A 22,834-nucleotide genomic window follows, 5' to 3' on the forward strand; every position below is an offset into this window, starting at 1 on the left:
GTGACTAACACCCTTAGCAATTAACAATCAATACTATTTACACATTAACACCAACCAATAACATTATAAAAATAAATTAAAATAAAATAATTAAATTTTAATTTCAACACAATAGAGAGGGACTATAACCAAAAATAGACTCTTTTTTTTTTATTTTTTCCTTTGCCGGAATAGAGGATGATTGACTTTGGAATAATATTAGTTGGTCAAATTTTGCATGTTGATTTAATCTAAGATTCTTATGCAAGTAGAACATAAGATTTCATTTCTTTGGTTGTCACGTTCACAACATTACAAGACTGAATCATCCAATAGAGCTTCAACAATTAGATTTTTATTCATTTATTTTTTAAAAAAAAAATATATGTATATATATAAATAATAGAAATCAAACTGTTTGTGAACACTAATTCACCGTATAAAGCAAAAAAACAAAGTGATAAAATTCATTCAAGGAGAAGACTTCAATCAAAGTCTTCAAAAGTAAACTATCCTAAAAAAAAAAGAGCTTTAAAATGTATCTTTATCAAACTAAACTCAAACCCAAGTTTGGTTTGCCTTCACTTTCATCCTTAGTTAAAACATCAAGGTTCAAACTTTGTTATTAGCCTCCTATTTTTCAATTTGTAATATCTACTTAAAAAAAATGGTTCAATTAGAGTTTTAATAGTAAATTGACTTTTAAATTTTATCCTATTTTTCATATTACTATTTTACCTCTTGTCGGCTGAGTTTTAACTTAATTGGTATATGCATTATTGTTAGTCTAGAAAGACATGTGTTTAATCGTGCTCAAACATATTTTATCCTCTTATTTACGGGTTAAAAATGAGTTATGGATAACCAAAGGTGAATTAGTCTCTTCTTAAATAGTGGAAGAGGGGCAAGTAGGGGCCTTAGTCACGTGCCAAAATGAAAAATATTCAATTTTAGTCCCTTCTTAAACAATGAAATTTTACTTTAATATATGGTAAATTTTCATTTTGACCCCTTCAAAAAAATGAAAAAAATGTTTAATCCCTTTAGAAATGATAAGTTAATAAATGATACCTCACAAAAAAAATTTTAACTTAATTCCAGCCCCACTAAAAACTTTTCTAAATTTGTCATTGTAGATAGTTATAGGTGTTGTATTGAAAAACTATTATTTTATCTCTAATGGTATACTACATTAAATAAAAATTATACCAAAATGTCAAGTTTTTATTGGTCGATATTGTATTTTTTAGGTAAACTAAGATAAAATTATGAGTAAACTACAAAAATAGGCAATTTTGTTTGCATCAGATTACATTTTAGTCACTTATATTTGAAATGTTACATTTTAGTCACTTACGTTATTATTTTATTATGAAGTGGTCACTCTACCGTTAAACTCCGTTACCTCCCTAATGACAGTTCTATGTGGCAGTCCAAATGGGTTTTAAATGCCAACTTGGATGTTTAGTTGCTGGGATGAAAATAGGTTTTTAATTAAATAAATTTAATTTGAACTGATACGTAGGACATCCAAGTTAGCATTTAAAACTCATTTGGACTACCGCGTAGGACCGTCATTGGGGAGGTAACAGAACTTAACGATAGAGTGACCACTTCGTAATAAAACGATAACGTAAGTGATTAAAACGTAACATTTCAAACATAAGTAACTAAAATATAATCTAAAGCAAATAAAAGCAACTATTTTTATAGTTTATCCAAAAAATATAGTTAATTTACACATCACTTTAAATTAAAAAAAAACTTATAAGTGAAGATAATATTATTAAAAAGAATAACCAAACACACCATACACGGACTGTAAAATGAACATAAAAAATCTTAAAAGATAAATTTTTTAATAAAATTTAAAATTAATCATCAGTAGCAAAACATTTAAAACATAAAAAAGTCAACCCTTTAATTGATCTTCCCTAGTATGCCAGAAAGATTGCCAATGTGATATGAACACCAATTTGGACCACCATTTGCAATTGCAGGCAGAAAAAAGTTTATAAATTTATGAGTTCCACTAGTTTTGAAGATCCTCTATTTTGCTAATAGTTGTATTTCAATAAATGGTAATTAACACAAATTTGCATCATCTTAGCAAAACTTTAAAATGGTTTGAACTTTTTCGTAGTTGTACTCGATTTAGGGTATTTTTAAATGGGTGTTTATTTTCAGTGTGATGTATTTATTTATTTTTTGTTTCACGTTGTAGTAATATTACCGTATTTAATTTCACCATAACCATTGTTTTTACACTACTACAGGTAAACGCATCATTCATCCAAAGGGACCTGAGTAATTAAAACTCAATTATTTGAATTCATTAGACTTAATACTGAAGTTAATCTAGTTTGGAATAATTCGAATAAGCAATTCAAAATTACTTAAACATGAAATGACAATAATTGGAACTGTTGTTGTTAAAATCGAATCTGATTAACTGGTTAAACCAAAGATCAAATCCAATTTGTATAATAAATTTGGAGAAGGATTGTTGAATCTGTGCAAAACCGATTAAACTAGTAAAAAAGGACTCAATTGGTAAAAAGAGGGTGAAAAATCCGTTTGAACCGGATTTAAACTAACTTAAATATTTAATCTTGTTGTTATAATTTATAAAATGAACTTTTCGATTATTATTATTATTAATTATTTTCATATTTTTATTTTGTAATGGTTGAATTAATGATTGAATCAATTGTTTGATTAGTTCAACCATCAATTCGATTTTTATAATATTGATTCGAACTCATATTGACCCAACCAAAATAAATTAAACTTTCGAAATAACTCAAGCTGAAAATAATTCAAGAATTAAAAAAAAATTGACATCTAACTCAAAATCATGGAGTTTGGTAGAAAAGTTGTATTTAAAGGAGTTTTCCTAAGAGTAGCTCAAGAACCTTTTCCGAGGGATTGTCGGAGATACATAGAAAATGTGGTGAACTTATCCAAACTTTCTTTTATTGGCAAAAGAAACCAAATACTTAACGAGATATGGCAAGACCATACATCATACATAACAAAATGTAATGGCCAATTTTATTATATAAGTTGTTTTTTAATTCAGTTTCCACATCACAAGCATCATGAACATGGGATCACATTTTCATCATCCTTCTTCATTTTATGGACCATAACGAGATCATGCTTCTGTCTTGTCACTTTTTTACCAATTTCAACACTTCAACAACCCTATCAAAAGCTGCCAATCTAAAATTATAATAATGAAATTATTTTTATTTAAGTAAGGTGCTAAAATAACTTAATTACATGAATATTTTTAGTTAAAATATGCTCTACACTTTTATATTCTTAGTAGATTTAAGATTTAGTTTTTTTTTTTCAAAAATTTAGCCCGTTTAAATTTCAAGTTCAATTATTAACATGGTTAATATTCTTCTGTTAAATTTGTTAATGTAACATTTTAAATTTTAAAAAATACATTTAGTAATCATATAACGAAAAAATGACGCTTTAGTAAACTTAAATTTAACAAAAAAAAATCTAACAATCTTAACAAATAAACTTACATCTTCAAATCTAAAAAAAACAAAATTAAAATAAATGAACAAAATTCCATATACTCGATCGGTATATATTCTCAGGCTAAGACTATTGTTTACCCTTGATATACCACTATTCATAAAATTAAAAAATTTAATCCCTATTCTTTTTTCGTTTGGATTCAAAGAAACTTTTTTAATAAGTTTTTTTCTATTCCTTTTCCAATAAAATATTTTCGTTGAATCCACTAGGACCATAATACAACTAGTATAAAATTGCCACCTTTAAACTTTTTTTGCTAACCATATGCTAACCCCATAGCTCATTGGTTGAAACATAAAATATTTAAAGCTTAACAATTGAGAAAGGTGGTTAATTTTGTACCAAATTATGAATTGTATGAGCTTTGTTTATTTGAAATTGCCTCATTGGCCCTCTCAGCATCCAATATTAATGTTGCATTCCAATGAACCCTTATGGCTTTACATGGAAAAAGTTTATAACCATGCTTGGTTGTCAACAACACATGGTGCACTTAGTCAACTTAAACAACTAACATATTATCTATTTAAGGTCTAATTCTATTTTTAGTCCTTCATAGGTGGTTTATATAATTAATGTTATACACTACACAGTCATTTTTCTTGTGAACTTTGCATGCTGTATTTTTACCAATTGAAGTACTCTCCCTTCGTGAACCATTTAGAGCATTTGGTGGAGGAGGGAGACAAAACGTTGACATGGAACAATACCTACATTGTAAGAGTTTAGTTGGCTATATGGTGAATGACAGTTTGAAGACTTTTCCCAAAGGAATTGCTTATAAATCCCTTTACTTTAATTTGACATAAATTGCTTCTTTTATTTTTGTAATTTTATTAAAAATTTTAAATTCATGACATTGTAATTGCTATCGTTAAAATCATGATGTAAGGTTTTTTGGTTGATAATTACTTTCTTACAATAAAAAATAGCACAAATAATTAAGGTCAAATTATGTTAAATTAAATGGATTAAATCCTAAATTTTGACATAATTTGGTCTTTCTACATTTTTTACATTATTAATAGGTCCTAATCGATACCATTGTAATAACATAGAGACCAAACCATGCCAATTTAAAACAAAAAGATTAAATCTCAAATTTCAGCATAATTTAGTCCTTTTACATTTTTAATGTTATTGATAGATCCTAATAGATAACATTGTAATAACATAGAGACCACCAAATCATTACAAATTAAAATAGAAGGATTAAATCCTAAATTTCAGCATAGTAGAGGGACTAAAACCAAAATTAGACCTATATATTAAAAATCGTTTCGGCCAGAAAACATGGCCCCAAACATTGATGTCAAACTGGGTCAGTGTCAGCACATGTAACATCGATATTGAGAAAGACATACTTACATATGTATGTATACACACATATACATATACACATACATATAATTATATATTTGTTGTGTGTGTTTTTATATAGAGCTTTGAAGTATTTATAACCCTTTAGGGGACCAACAAGTGATTAAGGTTTTCAATAATGGCCGAAAATGCTGGAACGAGTGGTACTACTTCAAACAACGGCAACAATATCGGCTTCAAAGAACAAGACCAGTTACTTCCCATAGCTAACGTCGGTCGTATAATGAAACAAATTCTCCCCCCAAATGCAAAAATCTCGAAAGAAGCCAAAGAAACTATGCAAGAATGTGCTTCAGAGTTCATTAGCTTCGTCACCGGAGAAGCATCGGAAAAGTGCAAGAAAGAACGGCGAAAGACCGTCAACGGAGACGACATTTGTTGGGCTTTAGCTACACTAGGTTTGGACGATTACGCTGTGCCGTTGAAAAGATACTTGCTTAGGTATAGAGAGCTTGAAGGTGAACAAAAACCAGCAGCAAATCATGATAAGGTCGCCATTGTTGATAATTGCAACGTTGAAGATGGTGATAGTATGGGGCCATTCATTTGAAGGTTCATACAGGGCGGATATAGGGTTTTACTTAAAACGAAATATCTTTTTTTTGTTTTTTTTTAGATTTTGGGTATTTGATTTTAGACTTTCATTTGTTGAGTTTTGCTTTAATTTCATGTATGGAGTACTTTTCTTTCGTTCTTTCAATTAGTTGAACATATATCTTATAGCTTTTGGGAATCAGAAGAGGAAACTAAATTTATATTCTTTGGTTTAATGTTGATTCTTTTAGCTAGTAGAATAATTTTATGATTGAATTTTTAAATTGTTTATGTGCTTCAGCTCTGCCAAGAGCTCATAGCCCTAAAGGTTGAATCGTGAAATCTTCGAGCAAAGGAAGGAGATAAAGTTAGAACCTGAAATAATACCTTACTTGTATGATGTACTCTTCGGCCTCCCATCATAGTTTTAAGCACGTGTATATACGCACACATATACATGTATATATATATCATATTGAATCTGGGGTTTCAGCTTCAGATAATTACTGTGAAAGCTAATTTCTTCAATTACCCGTATACATAGATCAGAAATGAAGGGTAAAAGTATTATGAAAATTTTTGTACTAGGAATAAGAATGTATTTTACTGTTTTTACTAAAAAAAAAATAAATTAGTCTTTATACGTTAAATCAAATAGCAAATTAGTCATTTTATTATAAGTTTCATCTATTTCTACTCTTAAAAATTGATTTCTATACATTGACATGAGGTACATGTGACACATCATATATACCTATCTAGTTATTTCGTCAGTCATACCAATTTTTAATAGTAGAAATTTATGAATTTTTTATCTAAAAAGACTAATTTACTCTTTTATTTAACATATAAAGATTAATTTGTTAATTTTTTTATTAAAGGAAGCAAAATAAAATCTAACTAATATGCTACTTCTGCAAGTGAAGTCAAATTTTAGCCTACGTCCAAATTTTCTTTTATGCAATCTTTCAAGCTGATAAACCCACATTTTTTAGTTAATATTGACCCTTAACGGATCACGCTTTACAGAATTCTTCTCTATCAAAATCCCTTCAACCTAAACTATTTAGGGCTTAGGGTTCTTCCTAGGAGAGCTAGCTAGGAGAGGCCATTATTTGACGAAGATAGCATTGAAATTAACCAAAAAAAAAAGTGCTGGACCAACTAACCACATTGATATCATTTAATTGAAAATGAAAACTGGGTCTCATTTTGGGGTTTCTCTTATTTTATTGTTGTTGCCATTGACCTTTTTCTTTTTAAGTCTTTGACTCGTTTCAGGATGAAACTGATTTAGGGTTTTCAGTTGTTTCTACACATAATGATGGGCTTTAAATTTGGAAGCATATACACACATATTTTAAGGTTTCACTAGAACAGAAATGTAACAGGATGGGAGGCTGAAAAAAAAATATTAGGTCAAATTCTGCTATTAGTCCCTGTATTATTCTTGAGTTACAAATTTAATTCCTATACTCTAATTTGATCAATTTTAATCATTGTATTTTTTATTTTTGAAATTTCAATCGCGACTGAAATGGTAACAATTAAATTCATAAAGTCAAATTTTGAAATTAATCTTGTATATGTGTGAGGGATTTTGTCCATATTCTCTATTTTGATTATTTTTAATTTCTATACTTTTCGAATTTTAAACTTTCAGTCCTAACTCAAAAGATAACCGTCAAAATCTATTAACTAAAACAACTTAGCTTTTTCTATGAGTATTATGTGAAAATAACAAGCTAATATGTCATTGCAGATGTGATAATATGTATGTTTGCCGCATAACAGTTCGAAAATAAAAAAAAAATTAACTTAACGAATTTATTAACAACCATCATTTGATTAGGATTGGAATTTCAAAATTAAAAAAATATAGGGACTAAAAATAGAATTTGTCCCATATTGCAAACTTTTAAAGAGCACACTAACTCATCATCAATATTATAATGTTTGATTGAATATTCAAGGAATCCCCAATACCCAAAACTAAAAAAAAAAAGCAGAATCTTTTTATATTTAAAAAAACAAAATTAAAAATTATTGCCATGCCCCCTTGCCATTCAAGTATCAAACACTCGGTTGTAAGTGCATATGCCCATCCTATTGTTTTTGTATCTTGTATCCATTAAATTATAAATTACATATAATTTTATATTTTCATGTGTTACTTTTTTTTTAATAATGTTATCTCTGATTAAATTTTTAGCTTAAATTTAGAAAGGGTAAATTATACGCAGGGTCATTAAACTTTTAGTAAGTTTACATTTTGGTCACTCAACTTCAAAACGTTACAAAATGGTTACTGAAGTATTCGAAAGTTTTTTTTTAAGTCATTGAATGATTCAGATGTTCTAATTTAAGTCACTAAGTTGTTAAGTTTTTTTTTTTTTAAAGTTTGGCTAGTGAGCTCTAAGAGATGGTTCAACGATCGGTTCGGTAGATTAGTACTCATTGAAGAGTAGAAGAGCATACCCTAGATCCAAGCTGATATAGTGGTTGGTGTTGAATATCGGAAAGGAAAACTATTTGGATTTTGGTTTGCAGATTCGTGATGTTCAAAGTTGTTTTACAAAAAAAATGAACTATAGAAAAGAAGAGGAATCCGAATTTTTGATTGGTGCAGATGATGAGAAAGTCATACATCAACGATTTTAACAACCTATTAACTTAAATAAAAACTTCCTAATAGTTCAGTAATTATTTTGTAATTTTTTTAAATTAAGTAATTAAAATATAAATTTATTAATAATTTAGTGACCTTTGATACAGTTCGCCCAAAAATATATACAAGAAGGGAGTAACTGGCAGCATGTGATATATGGTGTCCCCCATGCAATAATGAAGTGTTTCATGTGCAAAGGCCAGAGAATTTTCTACTTTTTATGCAATATTTTTGAAGTAAAAGAGAGCCATCGACAACATGTATTAGAGGTGGGAAACCCTACTTATGTGTGTTCCCATTTTTAACTATCATCAACGGACATTAATTAGAGATTTAATTCAGATATAATTTGATGGGTTAATTTTACGAAACGTCCTCAAATTATCATTCAATTTTTTATTTTAATTAAGTTCTCGAAGTAAGTATATGAAATCTACATGTAATATATTTAAAAACATACGCATCAATTTAGATTTAAAATGTCAAGTTATTCATATAATGAGTTTAGAATACACTTCATGTTAGATCTAAATTGATATTTAACGCTTAAGTTTATAGTTAAATCAACAAAATGGCCTAATTGATAAAAAATTAATATTTTAAAAACTACCTTTAAGTGATTATATTAATGCATAAATTAGTCACCTATAGGATAAACTAGTTATATGAATGATAAGTTGGGCACCAGAGGCCACTAGCCAATGAAAAAAACTGCAGACAGCAACAACAAACATTATCCAGATGAACATTTATGTCCTGCATACAACAACGGTTGTAGGAAGACGTTTGGTAATAAAAAAAATCTCAAATAGAGCACACATGGAACAACAAAAACTTGGACCAACATATTTGATTTTTGTAACACCCTAATTTCACTTTAAGAAATAAACTTTATCCATTCACTAATATAAATTTAATTTTTATACTTTAATTTATTCATTTTTAGTTTTCTATAATTTCAAAATTTTGCCTCGATTAAACTGTAGTTGTTAATTGATTAAATTTCCTATTTCTAAGATTTTATATGGTAATTATTTTATCACATGTATAATATCATGTTAGCTTGCAATTTTCACATATTACTTGTATAAAAAATAGTTAATAGATTTAATGGTTGCCATTTACATTCAATATTGAAATTTTAAAATTCGAGAAGTATAAAGATTAAAAATAATCAAATTGAAGAACCTGGACTAAATTATGAATTTAACTACTACTGTTTAGGTTAACATTAAAATTTTAAAATTCAAAAAATATAACAACTAAAATTGATCAAATTAAAAAACAATGACCAAACCCACAATTTACAATAGCACAGACACCAATACCATAAATGCTATTGGGTAATAAAGTAATAAAGCAATCGAGCAATTGTCTTTTTAGACCCATATTCACTTTGATCTCGTGTAAACTTCATAAACTCTTTACATAGGTGAACCTATGCTAAATGTTATAAAAATCTGGTTAAATTAGTTCCTATACTATTAAATGGATTAACTTAGTTCATACACTATTAAAAAGATTCAAATAAAGTTAAATTGGAATAAAGTTATTCTTTATTGTTTAAAAAAATATCATTTATCATTTAACATATTAATATTTTTAAAGTTTTTATAGTTCTGTAAATGAAATCTTTTGTTTGGAATTGAATCGTAATTGAAAAAATAAATTTTAAAATATTTTTTATACAATAAATATTAACTCTATTATAATTTAGACTTATTTAATTTTTTAAATAATAAAGGGACTGAATTGAATTATTTAATAATAGAGGGACCAGTTTGACCTGGTGCTTATAATATAGGGAGCTCTAGGGTACTTTAAACTAAATTAAGGTACACCCATGATTAAAAAATGCAATAAATATATTTATTAAAGTTTAAATAAAAATTAGATAAAGTTTTGATTGAAATGATAATGTTAAAAGGTTTAAATTTTTAACCATGAGATGTGGTGTGATAGTTGTTTACTTCATCCCTTAACTATAAGGTCGGGGTTCGATCCCTGCCCATTAGAATGGATAACATTGCATGATCAGCTGTTTATCTCTTTGGAAAGTACTCGCGAAGAAAGGGTCAATCACTACTACTGACGATAAATACTTTGATTTTGACAAAAAAAAAGTTAAAATTTTTAATATTTCAGCATAGTAAAAGGGATTAAAACCAAAATTAGACCAAAAAATTATGCATTTAATTTTACCTGGAAAAATCCCCATCATTGACATGCAACTTTGAGTTTCATGATTTCTAGTACATGCTCGTCACTTGACATGAGCTTTGAAAGATCAATAATGGGAATGTCATTAGATGACGAAACAATTGCAGCAAGCTTTGGTCTCTCGGCCATATCTAGGACAAATCTTCTAGTGATTACGGTTGGCTCGGACTTGCTAAGTTCTTGAACGTCAGTGATATGCCCAACCTCAACCAGAAAACTAGGCACCGAATCCATAATTCGCAGCACTGAGAAATTAATAATGTGTAATGAGGTTTCATAATTGGAAGCTCTGCTCTTTAGGCAAACTTTCGTACCAAATTGTTGCACTGTTAAATATGTGGTATGTGGGGTCAATTTTTATGCACTTTTATAATTTTAATTAACTCAAATATTTGATTCGCTTATTGGTGCATATAATTCATTCTTCTTTGAATGAGTAGGTTTAAATCTTCCTTTTATGAATATTCTCTGTCTTTTGACACTCTTTCTCTGTCTTTTGACACGCTTTCTGTTTTTCTAGAATTGTTCCTGTTTTATTTTTACTGTTGGGGGTTGGCTATTATTTTCATGTAGAAAGATAATGGATGACTCAATTGCTGGGCTTTCATTGGATGATGAAGAGGACGAAACCCTTCAGTTAGAGGTGGAAGAGCCTAATCAAGAGATCTCGTATGGAAATTGTCTAGTTGGAGTTTTTCTTACTTCTAGTGTTGTGCATTTCCAAGCAATGAGATCGACTCTAGCAAGTGTTTGGGGGTGTTTCTATTTCAGATCTGGAAAGGGGGCGGTATTTATTTTGTTTTTATTATGAAGTGGATGCTGAAAGGGTTATGAAGTCTGGGCCATAGAACTTTAATTCTCACCTTCTTATTCTTCATCGATTGAAACCGAGAGAGGATCATTTAGTTGTTCAGCTACATTGGGTGGATTTTTGGGTACTTATATACGATCTTCCTCTTGTGTTTATGGCAGATTCTGTGGCACATCAGTTAGGGAATTTTATTGGGGTTTTCTGTGAATATGATACTGTTGCTATTCAACTGGGGCATAAACGTATAATGAGAATCATGGTGAAAATAGATGTTCAGAAGCCGCTGAAGAGAAAAAAGAGGATTGCGTTGAAGAATGGTGATTCAGTATTTGTCCGTTTTGAGTACAAAAAGTTGACCTTATTCTGCTTTTTATGTGGTAGATTGGGACATGGGGAAAGCTTTTTTCTGGTACGAGTTACACAACCACAGACAGAATATGTACTTAATTGGAATATTTCTCTTCGTGCTCAATCAAGAAAGAGTCAGTCATGGAAAAGCAAATGGCTTATGGAAGACGATAGAAGGAAATCTCCTAATTTTGGTAATACAATGTTAATAGAGGAAAGGAAAAATGAAGAGATTCTATATTCAAATTACATTAATAAAGGCGGGAATTGGGGTTCAATCCCAAAAGTTCCTGTTTTTGTTGTTACTGAAGATAAAAAAAAGTCAACTGTTACTTTAGGCCCATTAAAAAGTAGGGAACGGGCTCAGACCAATATGGATTTTGATGAGGAAATGGTGGCCCATGAGGAAGACAACACTTCAATAATGTTCAGTGAGGGTCTTAAACGTCCCGAAGTACATGCTACTGTTTCACGAGTTTCTGGATATGAGGATTCGAATAAAACTTTTGGTACTTCTTTGTAGGTACAGAATAATACACGAGCGGCAGGCCTTGCTAAGCAAGCCAACCTGGAATCATGAAACTCTTAAGCTGGAACGTTCGAGGTTTGGGGAGACCTCGAACTGTTAATCGTCTCCGACACATGTTGAGAGACATAAATCTCATAGTGGTTTTTTTAATTGAAACAAAGCTGAAGGGAAGTAGGATGAAAAAAGTTAGGCGTAAGTGCGATTTTTCTAATGGAATTGATGTAGATTCGGATGGTAGTAGCGGGGGCTTATCTTTGGGGTGGAATAGTGATTGTAAGATTACTCTTCGGTCTTTTTCAAGAAGACACATAGATGTCATGATTGAGAAAGATTTGTATGGGCAAACTTGGAGATGTACAGGGTTTTACGGTGCTCCGGTGGAGATAATACGTGAAGCATATTGGGATTTGTTACTCACTTTGAATGATTCTCCGAATATTCCTTGGGTTGTTTTAGGGGATTTTAATGAAATTGCATACTCAACGGAGAAGAAAAGAGGTCTTCCTAGGAGGGAAAAACAAATGGGTCGTTTTCGGGAAGTGATGGAGGACTGTGCTCTTATTGATATTGGTTACAGTGGTTAGTGGTTTACATGGGAAAAAAGGTCGCACAAATCTCAATAATATTCGCGAACGCCTTGATAGAGGAATTGCGAACTCTGTTTGGTGGGATTTATTTTTCGATTTTAAGTTATATCATTTGTAGCATGCATTTTCAGATCATTGTCCTTTGCTGCTGAATACGACTGCTGAGAACCAACACCTGAAGCAGTGGCATTTCAGATTTGAAACTTCGTGGCTTATGGAGGAATCGTGCGAAAGGGAAGTGAGTAGAATTTGGGCTGAGAGTTCAGGGGATGTTCCAAGCAAGGTGAGAGCAATGGGAGTGGGTTTCGAGGGCTGGTTCCGGAGGATTAGGAAGCAGAAGTCTATCACGAAGAAGAAGTTGGAATGGCAGTTGCCTAAGTTGAATGAAGTTATTCCCACTGATGATATTTTGGGAGCTATAATAGAGACCAAACTTGCACTTAACATAGAGTCGGATAGAAAAGAACTGTATTGGGAGCAGAGAGCGAGAGCGAACTGGTTAAAAAATAGGGATAGAAATACAAAATTTTTCCATCAGGTGACAACGAACCGTCGTCGAAGAAATAGGGTGGGGGAGTTGCTGGACGGTGAGAGCAATAGATATGAGAGTAATGCAGAATTATTAGTGCTGGCAAAAAATTATTTTAACTCTTTATTTTCATCAAAAGGTGTTGGGGATCCTAGTTCAATTTTAGATTGGGTTGAACCGTGCATATCTCAACAGATAAATGAGAATCTTGAGAAGGTTTTTACATATGAAGATGTGTGTTCAGCTTTAAAAGATATGAGCCCTTTAAAGGCTTTTGGGGAAGACGGCTTAGGGGCGATTTTTTATCAAAGGTTTTGGCACATTGTAGGCAGAGATGTTACTGATTTCTGTATTGAAATGCTGCAGGGGCGTCATGATATGGCTGTTGTTAATAGTAAAAGAATTGTTTTGATTCCCAAAGTTAGTTCCCCTCTTTACATGACTCACTTTAGGCCTATTAGTCTTTGTAATATGTTGTACAAGATTATTTCAAAGATACTGGCAAATAGATTTCAGAAGATTCTCCACGTATGTATTAACGAAGCATAGAGTGCTTTTGTTCCGGGAAGACTTATTACTGATAGCATTATAGTTGCATACGAAATTTTGCACTCTATGAAGAAAAATCGAGTAGGGCCTAAGGGATCATTTGCTTTAAAACTTGATATGAGTAAAGCATATGACCGAGTTGAATGGTGACTTATGCAAGTTATGCTTAAAAGGATGGGTTTCTCAGATAGGTGGGTGGAGAATGTCATGCGTTGTGTTACATCGATTTCTTATTTTGTGGTTATGAATGGGGAGGTGGGAGATTTGTTTATCCCAACAAAAGGTCTTCGCCAAGGGGATCCTATTAGTCCATATTTATTTCTCATTTGTGGCGAAGGGTTGTCGACTCTCCTCCGAATGGCTGCTTCTAGAGGTGCTTTTAGTGACTTTCAGGTGAATAGGTATGCTCCTCGAATCACCCATTTATTTTTTGTCGATGATAGCCTTATTTTTGGAGATGCAACAATTTCTAGGGCTAATGCGATCAAAGATACGTTAGAGGCTTATGCACAATGCTCTGGACAAAAATTTAATTTCAATAAGTCGGGGATCTTCTTTAGTTCTAATGTTGATCAGAACAGATGTGAGGATGTGTGTAGGGTTTTGGGGGTTGATTGGAATAATAACCCTGAAAAATATCTTGGTCTTCCTTCAATGGTGGGGCGTAACAAACGAAGGGCGTTTAAGGAGCTTAAAGAAAAATTAACTAAAAGAGTTTCAAATTGGAGCTCGAGATTGCTGTCTTTGGGAGGGAGGGAAGTACTAATTAGGGCTGTGCTTTAGGCTATTCCATTGTATACCGTGAATTGTTTTTTGTTGCCATCGTCTGTGTGTAAGGAGTTAGAAGCGATCATAGCCCGGTTTTGGTGGCAAAAGAAGGCTGAGAGAAAAAGCATTCACTGGTGTTTGTGGAATAAGTTGTCTGTGCCGAAAGAAGAGGGGGGATGGGGTTCGAGATTTGTCCAAATTCAATATTGCTCTTCTTGTGAAACATGGCTGGCGTATAATGGAGAATCTGAGTTCACTTATTGCCCGTGTTCTTAGAACTAAATATTTCAATGGCTCTAATTTTATGGAGGCTGCTCTTGGGACGAATCCATCACTTATTTGGAAGAGTATTTGGTGTGCTAAGGGTCTTTTGGGCTCGGGTTTGAAATGGAGGATTGGTTCTGGAATAGAGGTGTCAATTTGGCATGATTACTGGTTGCCAGGAAATGATCAACAACTTATTTCTATAGAAAAGATGGTGGGGTTGAACTGGGTGTTTGATTTAATACTGTTGAATCCTAACCAATAGAATAGAGATATCATTTATTCGAATTTTGCAAAGGAAGAAGCTGATAAGATTGTAAGTATACCTATTCCTACTACTTAGTCAATCAGATAAAGTAGTGTGGTTTAATGATAAGTCAGGCACTTATTCGGTGAAGAGTGGTTATAAAATGCTATTGAATCAGTCCATTGTGAATGTCAATAAGAAAAAGCAATTCAAGCAGATATGGAGCTTAACATGTCCATCTAAAGTTCGTATTTTAATATGGAAATATGTGAAAAATTTTATCCCAAATTTTCAGAACTTATATTTTAGGAGACTGATATTCGATGACCGTTGCCCAGGCTGTCGACAGTTCTGCGAGTCTTCAATTCATGCTATTCGGGATTGTATGACCCCTGCACAAGTTTGGTCAAAGTTGAACATTCAGTGGCCGAGTTCAATGGATAATTCCAATTTTAAGGAGTGGCTAAGTTGGTTGTTTGAAAATTCCAATAGTAATAGAAAAGAAGAAATTGCCATTGCAATTTGGGCGCTTTGGTTCTCTCGAAATAGATATGTGGATGAGAACAAATTGCAAAGTGCTGAAGAATTAGTTACCTTTATTAGGGGTTTTGCTTTGGAGCATCAGGATTGCGCATTGATTCTGAAGCATCCCAAGCCGAGATCCATGGTTGTATGGATGCCCCCTCCATAAGGATGGGTAAAAATCAATGTTGATGCAATGATTTCTATAGCAAATAATTGAGCAGTTTTGGGATTTATTATCAGAAACGACGAAGGCGGTCGGGTTTTAAGGGTCATAACCTGGTTCACTCAGTGGTTATTGCTGAAGCAATTGCAGTTCTTCACGGACTTCAATTCGCCATTGACATGGGTTTTTCAAAAGCGGTCCTTAAGAGTGATTCCAGGTTGGTAGTCCAAAATATTCAAAAGAGAAATGAGGACTATTCAGAAACCAGACCTTTTACCTGGGATGTGCAGAATTTGGCGAGGAACTTTTCTTATTGTCAATTCCAGTTTATTGCGCGGGAAGGTAATAAAGCAGCACATGCAATGGCGGCTAAGGGTTTGCGAGCCGAGGAGGACTTGCTGTGGGTTGAGGATGTGCCTTTGAAAGCCATGGAAGCGGTCGATTATGATCGACGTTTCAGTCGACCACCATAGTCTTTGCTTTGGTTTTGCTGTTTAGGTTGAGAAATTCTGAAATTTGGCTGAGTGTCTCAACTAATCTTCTTTCTCGGGGTGATTTATTACCGAGTTTAGGGGTTTTTTGCCGTTTATTGGGAGGGTTCTTGGACATGAGAAAAGCCTAAAATTTGTTGGCTAGAGAGGATGATGTTTCTGTTTCCTTTTTCTTTCCGTTTTGTTTTTCTTCTTTTTGTTTTTGTTTAGTTCATGTTGTGACTATTTTTTGGATCTTCTCCGGGTGGTTTTTTAGGCTTATTAATAAACGGACTATTTTTCAAAAAAAAAATCTTCCTTTTATGAATATAAAGAAATAGTTGTGGTTAAAAGACGGAAACGAGGAGATTGTAACTATTTGATCAAGCCACGTCAATAATTGAAAAATTATGTTCGTCACTTAGAATTGTTAAATCGGTTAACTTTTCTCTAGAAATCAGTTTATCTTATTTAGTGTTTAAATTTATTGAATTGATTAAAATATAAACTCACATTTTTAAATACAAATCCTACGCATCATGATCAATGGTGGATTAACATTTCTTTTTCTCCCTTTTTATTTCAATCGTTGATCTAAAAAAATCTCACGGTATACCACCTTAAATAGATGTGACGTAAATTTTTTTATTATAGATTTTTTTTTGTGTTAGTAACACTTAGAATCTAAAACATGCAAGTAGAGATATACCAAATTCAAGAATATGAGACAATGGATTGTGAGAATCAGTCGCAGTGGATCGACTACTGGACCAATAGATCCTACCATGAAAACTTGATGATCTGTTTGCATATTAGATTATCATCATATGCATATGAATGAAACATGGTCTATAATTGAAGTTATTGCAAGTTTTTGAGTGGCAATATTAGTGGTAAGTAGGGGCCAATATTTCAACGGTGCTGAAGTAAACATGTCACCATTTATGCAGACCAAATCTAGTGATGTTGGTTCTCAATTTGCCCTTTGTCCCACCCGCTTTCCGGATCTCTCAACAGTCGGGTGGCTCGACTGGCATGAGCTTAAACAAAGAATTTTGCATTTTGAATAGTTAAATTCAAATTCAAATTAAAAAAAAAATCTTTTATATTATGAACAATGAAATAAATTGGGCCAAATTTCAGCTTCAACTTCAGAATTATTTTAGAATGGGCCGTTTTAAAATCTTTTAAGTCAAATTTTGTTATCAATATCTATGTAATGTGTAAGTTGTAAATTTAGTTCTTATATTCTAATTCGATCATTTTTAATTATTGTATTTTTAATTTTTCAAATTTCAATCTTAATTCAATAGAAATCGTAAAATTCATTATATTTTCAAAATCTTATGCTACAAATATATCATATTACTTTGTTATTTTCACATAATATTCATAAAAATGTTAAATCATTTTAGCTAAAGAATTTAACGAATATCATTTAAGTTGGGTCTAAAATTTCAAAATTAAAAAAAAAACTAATAATGATAAAATTAGAAAACAAACACTAAATCCATAACAAAAACATACTACAAAACTAGGCAGTAAAATTTAACATAACTATTATCTTTTAAGTCGGACTGGAATTTGAATGATATCTTCACTCAATTTTGGGAACAATTTAAGGATTAATTTTATTTGGGCCATTGGTGTATTTGTTGGATTTGAAAATTGGGTTGGATTTTGGACCCATGGGTTAAGTTCTGAATTAATTTTGGACTCAAATAAATAATTAAGGCCCAATCTAGTTTGAGTGTTAGGTATTATTTATTTATTTATTATGTTTTTCATATTTTTCCTATATTGGTTCTTCTTCTTTTTCTTTCCACAAAAGTTAAAGAAAATAAAAAGGAATTAAAATATTTTACTTTAATCACATGTGCAAACTATTTTCATTAAAAAAAATTAAAAATTTAGGTAAAATTTTGATTATGGTCCCTTTAATATGTTTAAATTTAAGATTTAAGATTTATATAATTTAGTTATTGTATTTTGATAATATTATTAGTTAGTTTAAATAGTTGACACTCTTAATTATTTGAATTAAAATGCTGAAGGCATATCGTTCCTTAAAAATATTCGTTTTAACTTATCACATCGAAATGTGTTATATTTATTTGTTAAAAAATTATTTTTAAAATAAATTCACATCAATATTTTAACTAAAATAATAAAAATTGTTAACTATTTAAATTAATTAATAATATTATAAAAATATAAAAATTAAATTATATCAAATTAAAATACAAAAACCCAATCTCATACCACATTATAAGCATCTTATAATAAAAATAAAAATGGACAAATGTTGGGGCGTTCTATATATGGAATATAGATGATCTTTTTTATAAGACTTCACAAAATAAAACAAATAAGGTTCCACATTAACAATTAATAAAAAATTAAAATTAAAAACATATATAATCATAATAATGAAGTTAACAAATTTTTATTGGTCCCACCAAACAAGCCGCACGTGGTTAGCAGCACACAAATCCCAAAAATAAACCGAACCAAACAAGCCGCAAGTTTTTGTCGGTTAAAACACCACAGTTAAAAAAGATTGAAAAAAGAAAAAAGGAACTCCAAAAAAAAAAGAAAGAAAATAAAATTATTATAAAAAGAAATCAAATATTCAGATTCGATTATATAGCGCAAAAAAAAAAAAAAACAAAAAACAAAAACGGATCTTCACTCACATTTCTGTCTTTCACATTCAATTAATTACAAAAATTTTGGTGTTTCCTTTTCCCTCTTTTTTCCAATTATTTTTTAGGGTTTCAATTTTTCCCATTTTCCCCTAAATTTGAAGATACCCTTTTTGCCTCCATTGTTTGGTGAGTTTCAAATTCTCTTCTTTTTTTCCCCGTCCATACAATCAAGTAAAAAAAAAAAGGTCGAGTGTTTGATGGTATAATCATAATAGTGGTTGAAAGGGAAAAGGGAAAATTGTTAAAAATATATTTTTTTTTATTAGAAAAGTTTTAATTTTTTCTTTTGTGTGTTTTCGAACAATTAATTCTGTTAAAAAAGTTGCTTTCCCAAATGTTTGCTTCCGATATGAATCCGGCGAGAGATGCCGGCAGAGTAACCACCGTCGGTACGGTACTATTTCCAATTCAATTTACATGGCCTCATGGCGGGAGAAGTGTTTTCTTATCTGGTTCTTTCAATAGGTAACACTTTAATTAATTAATTAATTATTATATATGAAAATTATGATGCTTAGTCTTATAATTAGTATATTTAGATTAATGGTTAAATTGTCTGAATATAATTAAAGGTGGACGGAGCTGGTGCCAATGTCACAGGTTGAAGGTTGCCCTAATGTGTTTCAAGCTGTTTATGCTGTACCACTTGGTTGTCATGAGGTTAGAATGGTCTTTTTAAGCACTTCCGGAACATGTCGATTTTTTGTGTTTAATTTGCTCACTTTTGTTGGTTCTTACATGCAGTACAAGTTCTTCGTTGATGGCGAATGGCGACATGATGAACGACAACCTCACAAAACTGGCGAATATGGTATAGTTAACACTTTTGACGCTATACCTATACCTGCTCAGGTCCCTTTAGTCCATCCTCGTTCGGAAATTCTGAATAACATGGAAGTGGATAATGGTCTCATGGTAAGAATTAGCTATAGTTCGGGGCCTAGTTTAGCTTAGTGTAGTCTGTAATCGGATTTAGCTACGTTTTTTGCAATGCAGCATCGGGTTTCTGCCATTACGTTGAATCAAGCAATGCCTAGGATTTCGGAAGAGGATGTAACGGCCTCTCGTCATCGCATTGCTGTGTACTTACAAGGGCATACTGCTTACGAGTTACTACCTGAGTCAGGCAAGGTTTGGATGCATTCCTATCGGTCTTTCTTCTTGATATATTTGACTCTGACCAGTTCCATTTTGCTAATTTAGACAGATATGTCTTAACAGGTTGTTGCCTTGGATGTTGCTTTGCCTGTAAAACAAGCGTTTCATATTCTGTCCGAGCAGGTATCAATTTAGTTACTGCCTTCGAATGTTAGGCAATCTCGTTATTTTCGTATACGTTTATTGTTAGCCACATAATCTGTCACCATAGTTGCTAATAAAGATCTTGGATTCTTATGTTTACTGAGTCATGCTGTTTTCAGGGCATCCCTTTGGCTCCTCTTTGGGATTTCCGTAAAGGAAAGTTTGTTGGAGTTATTACTGCTTCGGATTTTATATTGATTCTGAGAGAGGTATGTTCATAAATGCAGAATTGAGTTTTCCAGTACCGAGATAGTTTTCTGATAGACGGAGCTTGTTTTTAGTGTATTTCTTTAAATGCATGCTCGTTTTTCGTTTTGCAGCTTGTAAATAATCGATCAAATTTGACGGAGGAAGAGCTCGAAACACACAGTATCGCTGCCTGGAAAGAAGGAAAGGCTTACTTGAAAGGACAAGTTGATGGGCACGGGAGACCGATTCCAAAGGAACTTATCTATGTTAGTGTTCAATATAGTGATCTGCACGTTATTTTCGTGCACGTGCATGTGCATTTTGTACTTGCGTACACAAGTAATGTTATTGACCCCTCTCGTTGATTATGCAGGCTAGCCCATCTGAGAATTTGAAGGACGTAGCTTTAAAAATTTTGCAAAGTGGAGTAGCTATAGTTCCTATAATTCATTTGGAAGATGGTTTGTTTCCCCAGCTATTACATCTCGCTTCTCTTGCCGGAATACTAAAATGTAAGCCCCTAGATAGTTTCGTGAAATTAACTATATTTTGTTCGAAATATGTGGCTTCCTAAATGGAGTCCGGTTTCTAGGCATATGCAGGTATGTTAAACATTGTCCCGCCTCTTTGCCTATATTGCAATTACCGATATATGCAATCCCGCTTGGTACATGGGTTCCGAGAATCGGAGAATCCAGCAGTCGGCCGTTTGCGATGCTGAGACTTACTGCCTCTCTTAGTTCTGCATTAGATATGCTAGTTGAAGGTACGTTTCCTGTTCCGTTAAGCAGTTTTATATTCAAGATATTCGTATATTATGTGTTGTATATCAGTATGATATGGTTTTTTTGTTTGTATTCACAGCTCATGTAAGTTCGATACCTATAGTTGATGATAATGACTCATTAGTGGATGTATATTGTCGGAGGTAAGGTTACATTCTTGAGTATCTTCCGAGAATGCGAAACTTATTGTCAGCTTCTATCGAGGGTGATAGTTATTCGTTAATTCGTTGTCTTTGTTTCAGTGATATTATGGCTTTGGCTAAAGGCAGAGCTTATACGCATAATCTAAATGAAATGACTGTTCATCAGGTAATCATTATAACTTTTAAGATTCTTTTTCCGTAATTTTTGTTGGTAGTCTCGATCAAGGTTCTGCAGTGTAATTGCTTGTAATGACTAGTACATTGCAAGTGTCACAGTGAGTCCTGGCCCGTGACCAGGGGTGTAGGCAGGGCCAGGCAGTGGGTTCCCCCTCCCCCCCCCCCAAATGTAAAATTGCCTTGTAGCCCCTTCAACATTTTAAAAATTACAAGTTTGTATAATGGTAAATTTGCACTTTTGGCCTTTCCCAAAATTTTGTGATTCATCTTTGGCCCCCCTAAAGCAATTTTTTGGCTTCACCCCTGTTTGTGACACAAGCAACACGTGATGTTGCCTTTCATGCCTATTCAATGTTTTCGAAGCCCACAGGTTGAATGATTGGTGGAATCTCATTGAAGAATCTTGGTTTCGAATTGTAAACATGATGGATGGCTTGACCGACATTAAATGTTTCTCTGATTAAATGTACTTTGCATCAACTTGTTTCCTAATCTTTTTGTTTGCCCCTCGATTTTTACTTGTTACAGGCATTGCAATTGGGACTAGACTCGAACCCTCCTTACGGGACAAGAAGTCAGAGATGTCAAATGTGTTTGCGTACTGATACGTTGCTTAAAGTGATGGAACAATTAGCAAACCCTGGTGACTTGCTCTCTCTTTCTTTCTTTCACTTCAAAAACTCCATTAGATATCGATATTTTGGGATAAATCATTTACTACAAACTTGAAAAAAAAATCCGATTTTTCAGGTGTTAGACGGCTTGTTATTGTGGAAGCCGGAAGTAACCGTGTAGAAGGCATCATCTCACTCACGGACATTTTCAGGTTCTTACTCGGTTAGGGATCGGCACCGGGTGATTTTAACCATTGATTTTGGCCTCTTTGCTGCTTCTTTTTTTCTTACCTGTGTTTATTTTTTGGTCCCTCTAAAAAAGAGGCATGTAATTTAAAAGATTTGTTCCATGATTGTAGATGCCATTGCCAGCCATTATTTCACCTCTAATTGGTTTTTTTTTTAATTTGCTTTTCAAAGGTATAAACAGTTTCATGATGTTCTTCACCATGTTTTTTACAAGATCTTAACAGGTTGTGAATATGGATTATTTACTATGCAAACCCCTCCATTGAAAAATTATTACAAAAAAGCCATTTTATTACATGGAAATCAAACTTTTCAATTTGAGGCAACACATTAAAAAAAGGAAAGAAGAAAAATTAACAATACCTGCCTTCTCCAAAACATATATGTGGCTGTTTATATGAATAATTATATATATATCTTAGAACTTAGAAGTTCAATAAAGTAATTGTTAAGTGAATCAAATCAGCCATATTATGTATGGATTTATTCATGTATTATTAAAAAAAATTAAATAAAGTCGAATTGTAAAATAATT

General features: G+C 32.1%; 2 protein-coding genes across 2 annotated transcripts; both read left to right on the forward strand.

Annotated features, from left to right (window-relative positions):
- The first annotated feature begins 5,036 nt into the window (after positions 1-5,036).
- LOC107935145 (nuclear transcription factor Y subunit B-5) lies at positions 5,037-5,642 on the forward strand. Its single transcript, XM_016867700.2, has one exon. It carries the CDS (start codon positions 5,039-5,041, stop codon positions 5,468-5,470), a length of 432 nt encoding a protein of 143 aa, XP_016723189.1. The 5' UTR covers positions 5,037-5,038; the 3' UTR covers positions 5,471-5,642.
- Positions 5,643-18,770: 13,128 nt separating this feature from the next.
- On the forward strand, positions 18,771-22,456 carry LOC107935107 (sucrose nonfermenting 4-like protein). The gene is made up of 13 exons (XM_016867664.2): positions 18,771-19,305; positions 19,413-19,500; positions 19,585-19,755; positions 19,837-19,971; positions 20,062-20,121; positions 20,262-20,351; positions 20,463-20,597; positions 20,705-20,843; positions 20,924-21,097; positions 21,196-21,259; positions 21,359-21,425; positions 21,965-22,079; positions 22,187-22,456. Exons 1-13 carry the CDS (start codon positions 19,175-19,177, stop codon positions 22,276-22,278), a joined length of 1,461 nt encoding a protein of 486 aa, XP_016723153.1. The 5' UTR covers positions 18,771-19,174; the 3' UTR covers positions 22,279-22,456.
- The last annotated feature ends 378 nt before the right edge of the window (positions 22,457-22,834 follow it).

This window comes from Gossypium hirsutum, chromosome A09 (genome assembly GCF_007990345.1).
Source record: "Gossypium hirsutum isolate 1008001.06 chromosome A09, Gossypium_hirsutum_v2.1, whole genome shotgun sequence".
In the NCBI taxonomy this organism is placed as follows: Eukaryota; Viridiplantae; Streptophyta; class Magnoliopsida; order Malvales; family Malvaceae; genus Gossypium; species Gossypium hirsutum.

What these genes read in the sequence shown, in the direction of transcription:
- LOC107935145 (XM_016867700.2), top strand. Translation starts at nt 5,039, where the DNA reads ATGGCCGAAAATGCTGGAACGAGTGGTACTACTTCAAACAACGGCAAC.
- LOC107935107 (XM_016867664.2), top strand. Translation starts at nt 19,175, where the DNA reads ATGTTTGCTTCCGATATGAATCCGGCGAGAGATGCCGGCAGAGTAACC. An exon ending in TACTACCTGAGTCAGGCAAG is followed by an intron (nt 19,972 to 20,061) that starts GTTTGGATGCAT and finishes ATGTCTTAACAG; the next exon opens with GTTGTTGCCTTGGATGTTGC. An exon ending in ATTAGATATGCTAGTTGAAG is followed by an intron (nt 21,098 to 21,195) that starts GTACGTTTCCTG and finishes TTGTATTCACAG; the next exon opens with CTCATGTAAGTTCGATACCT.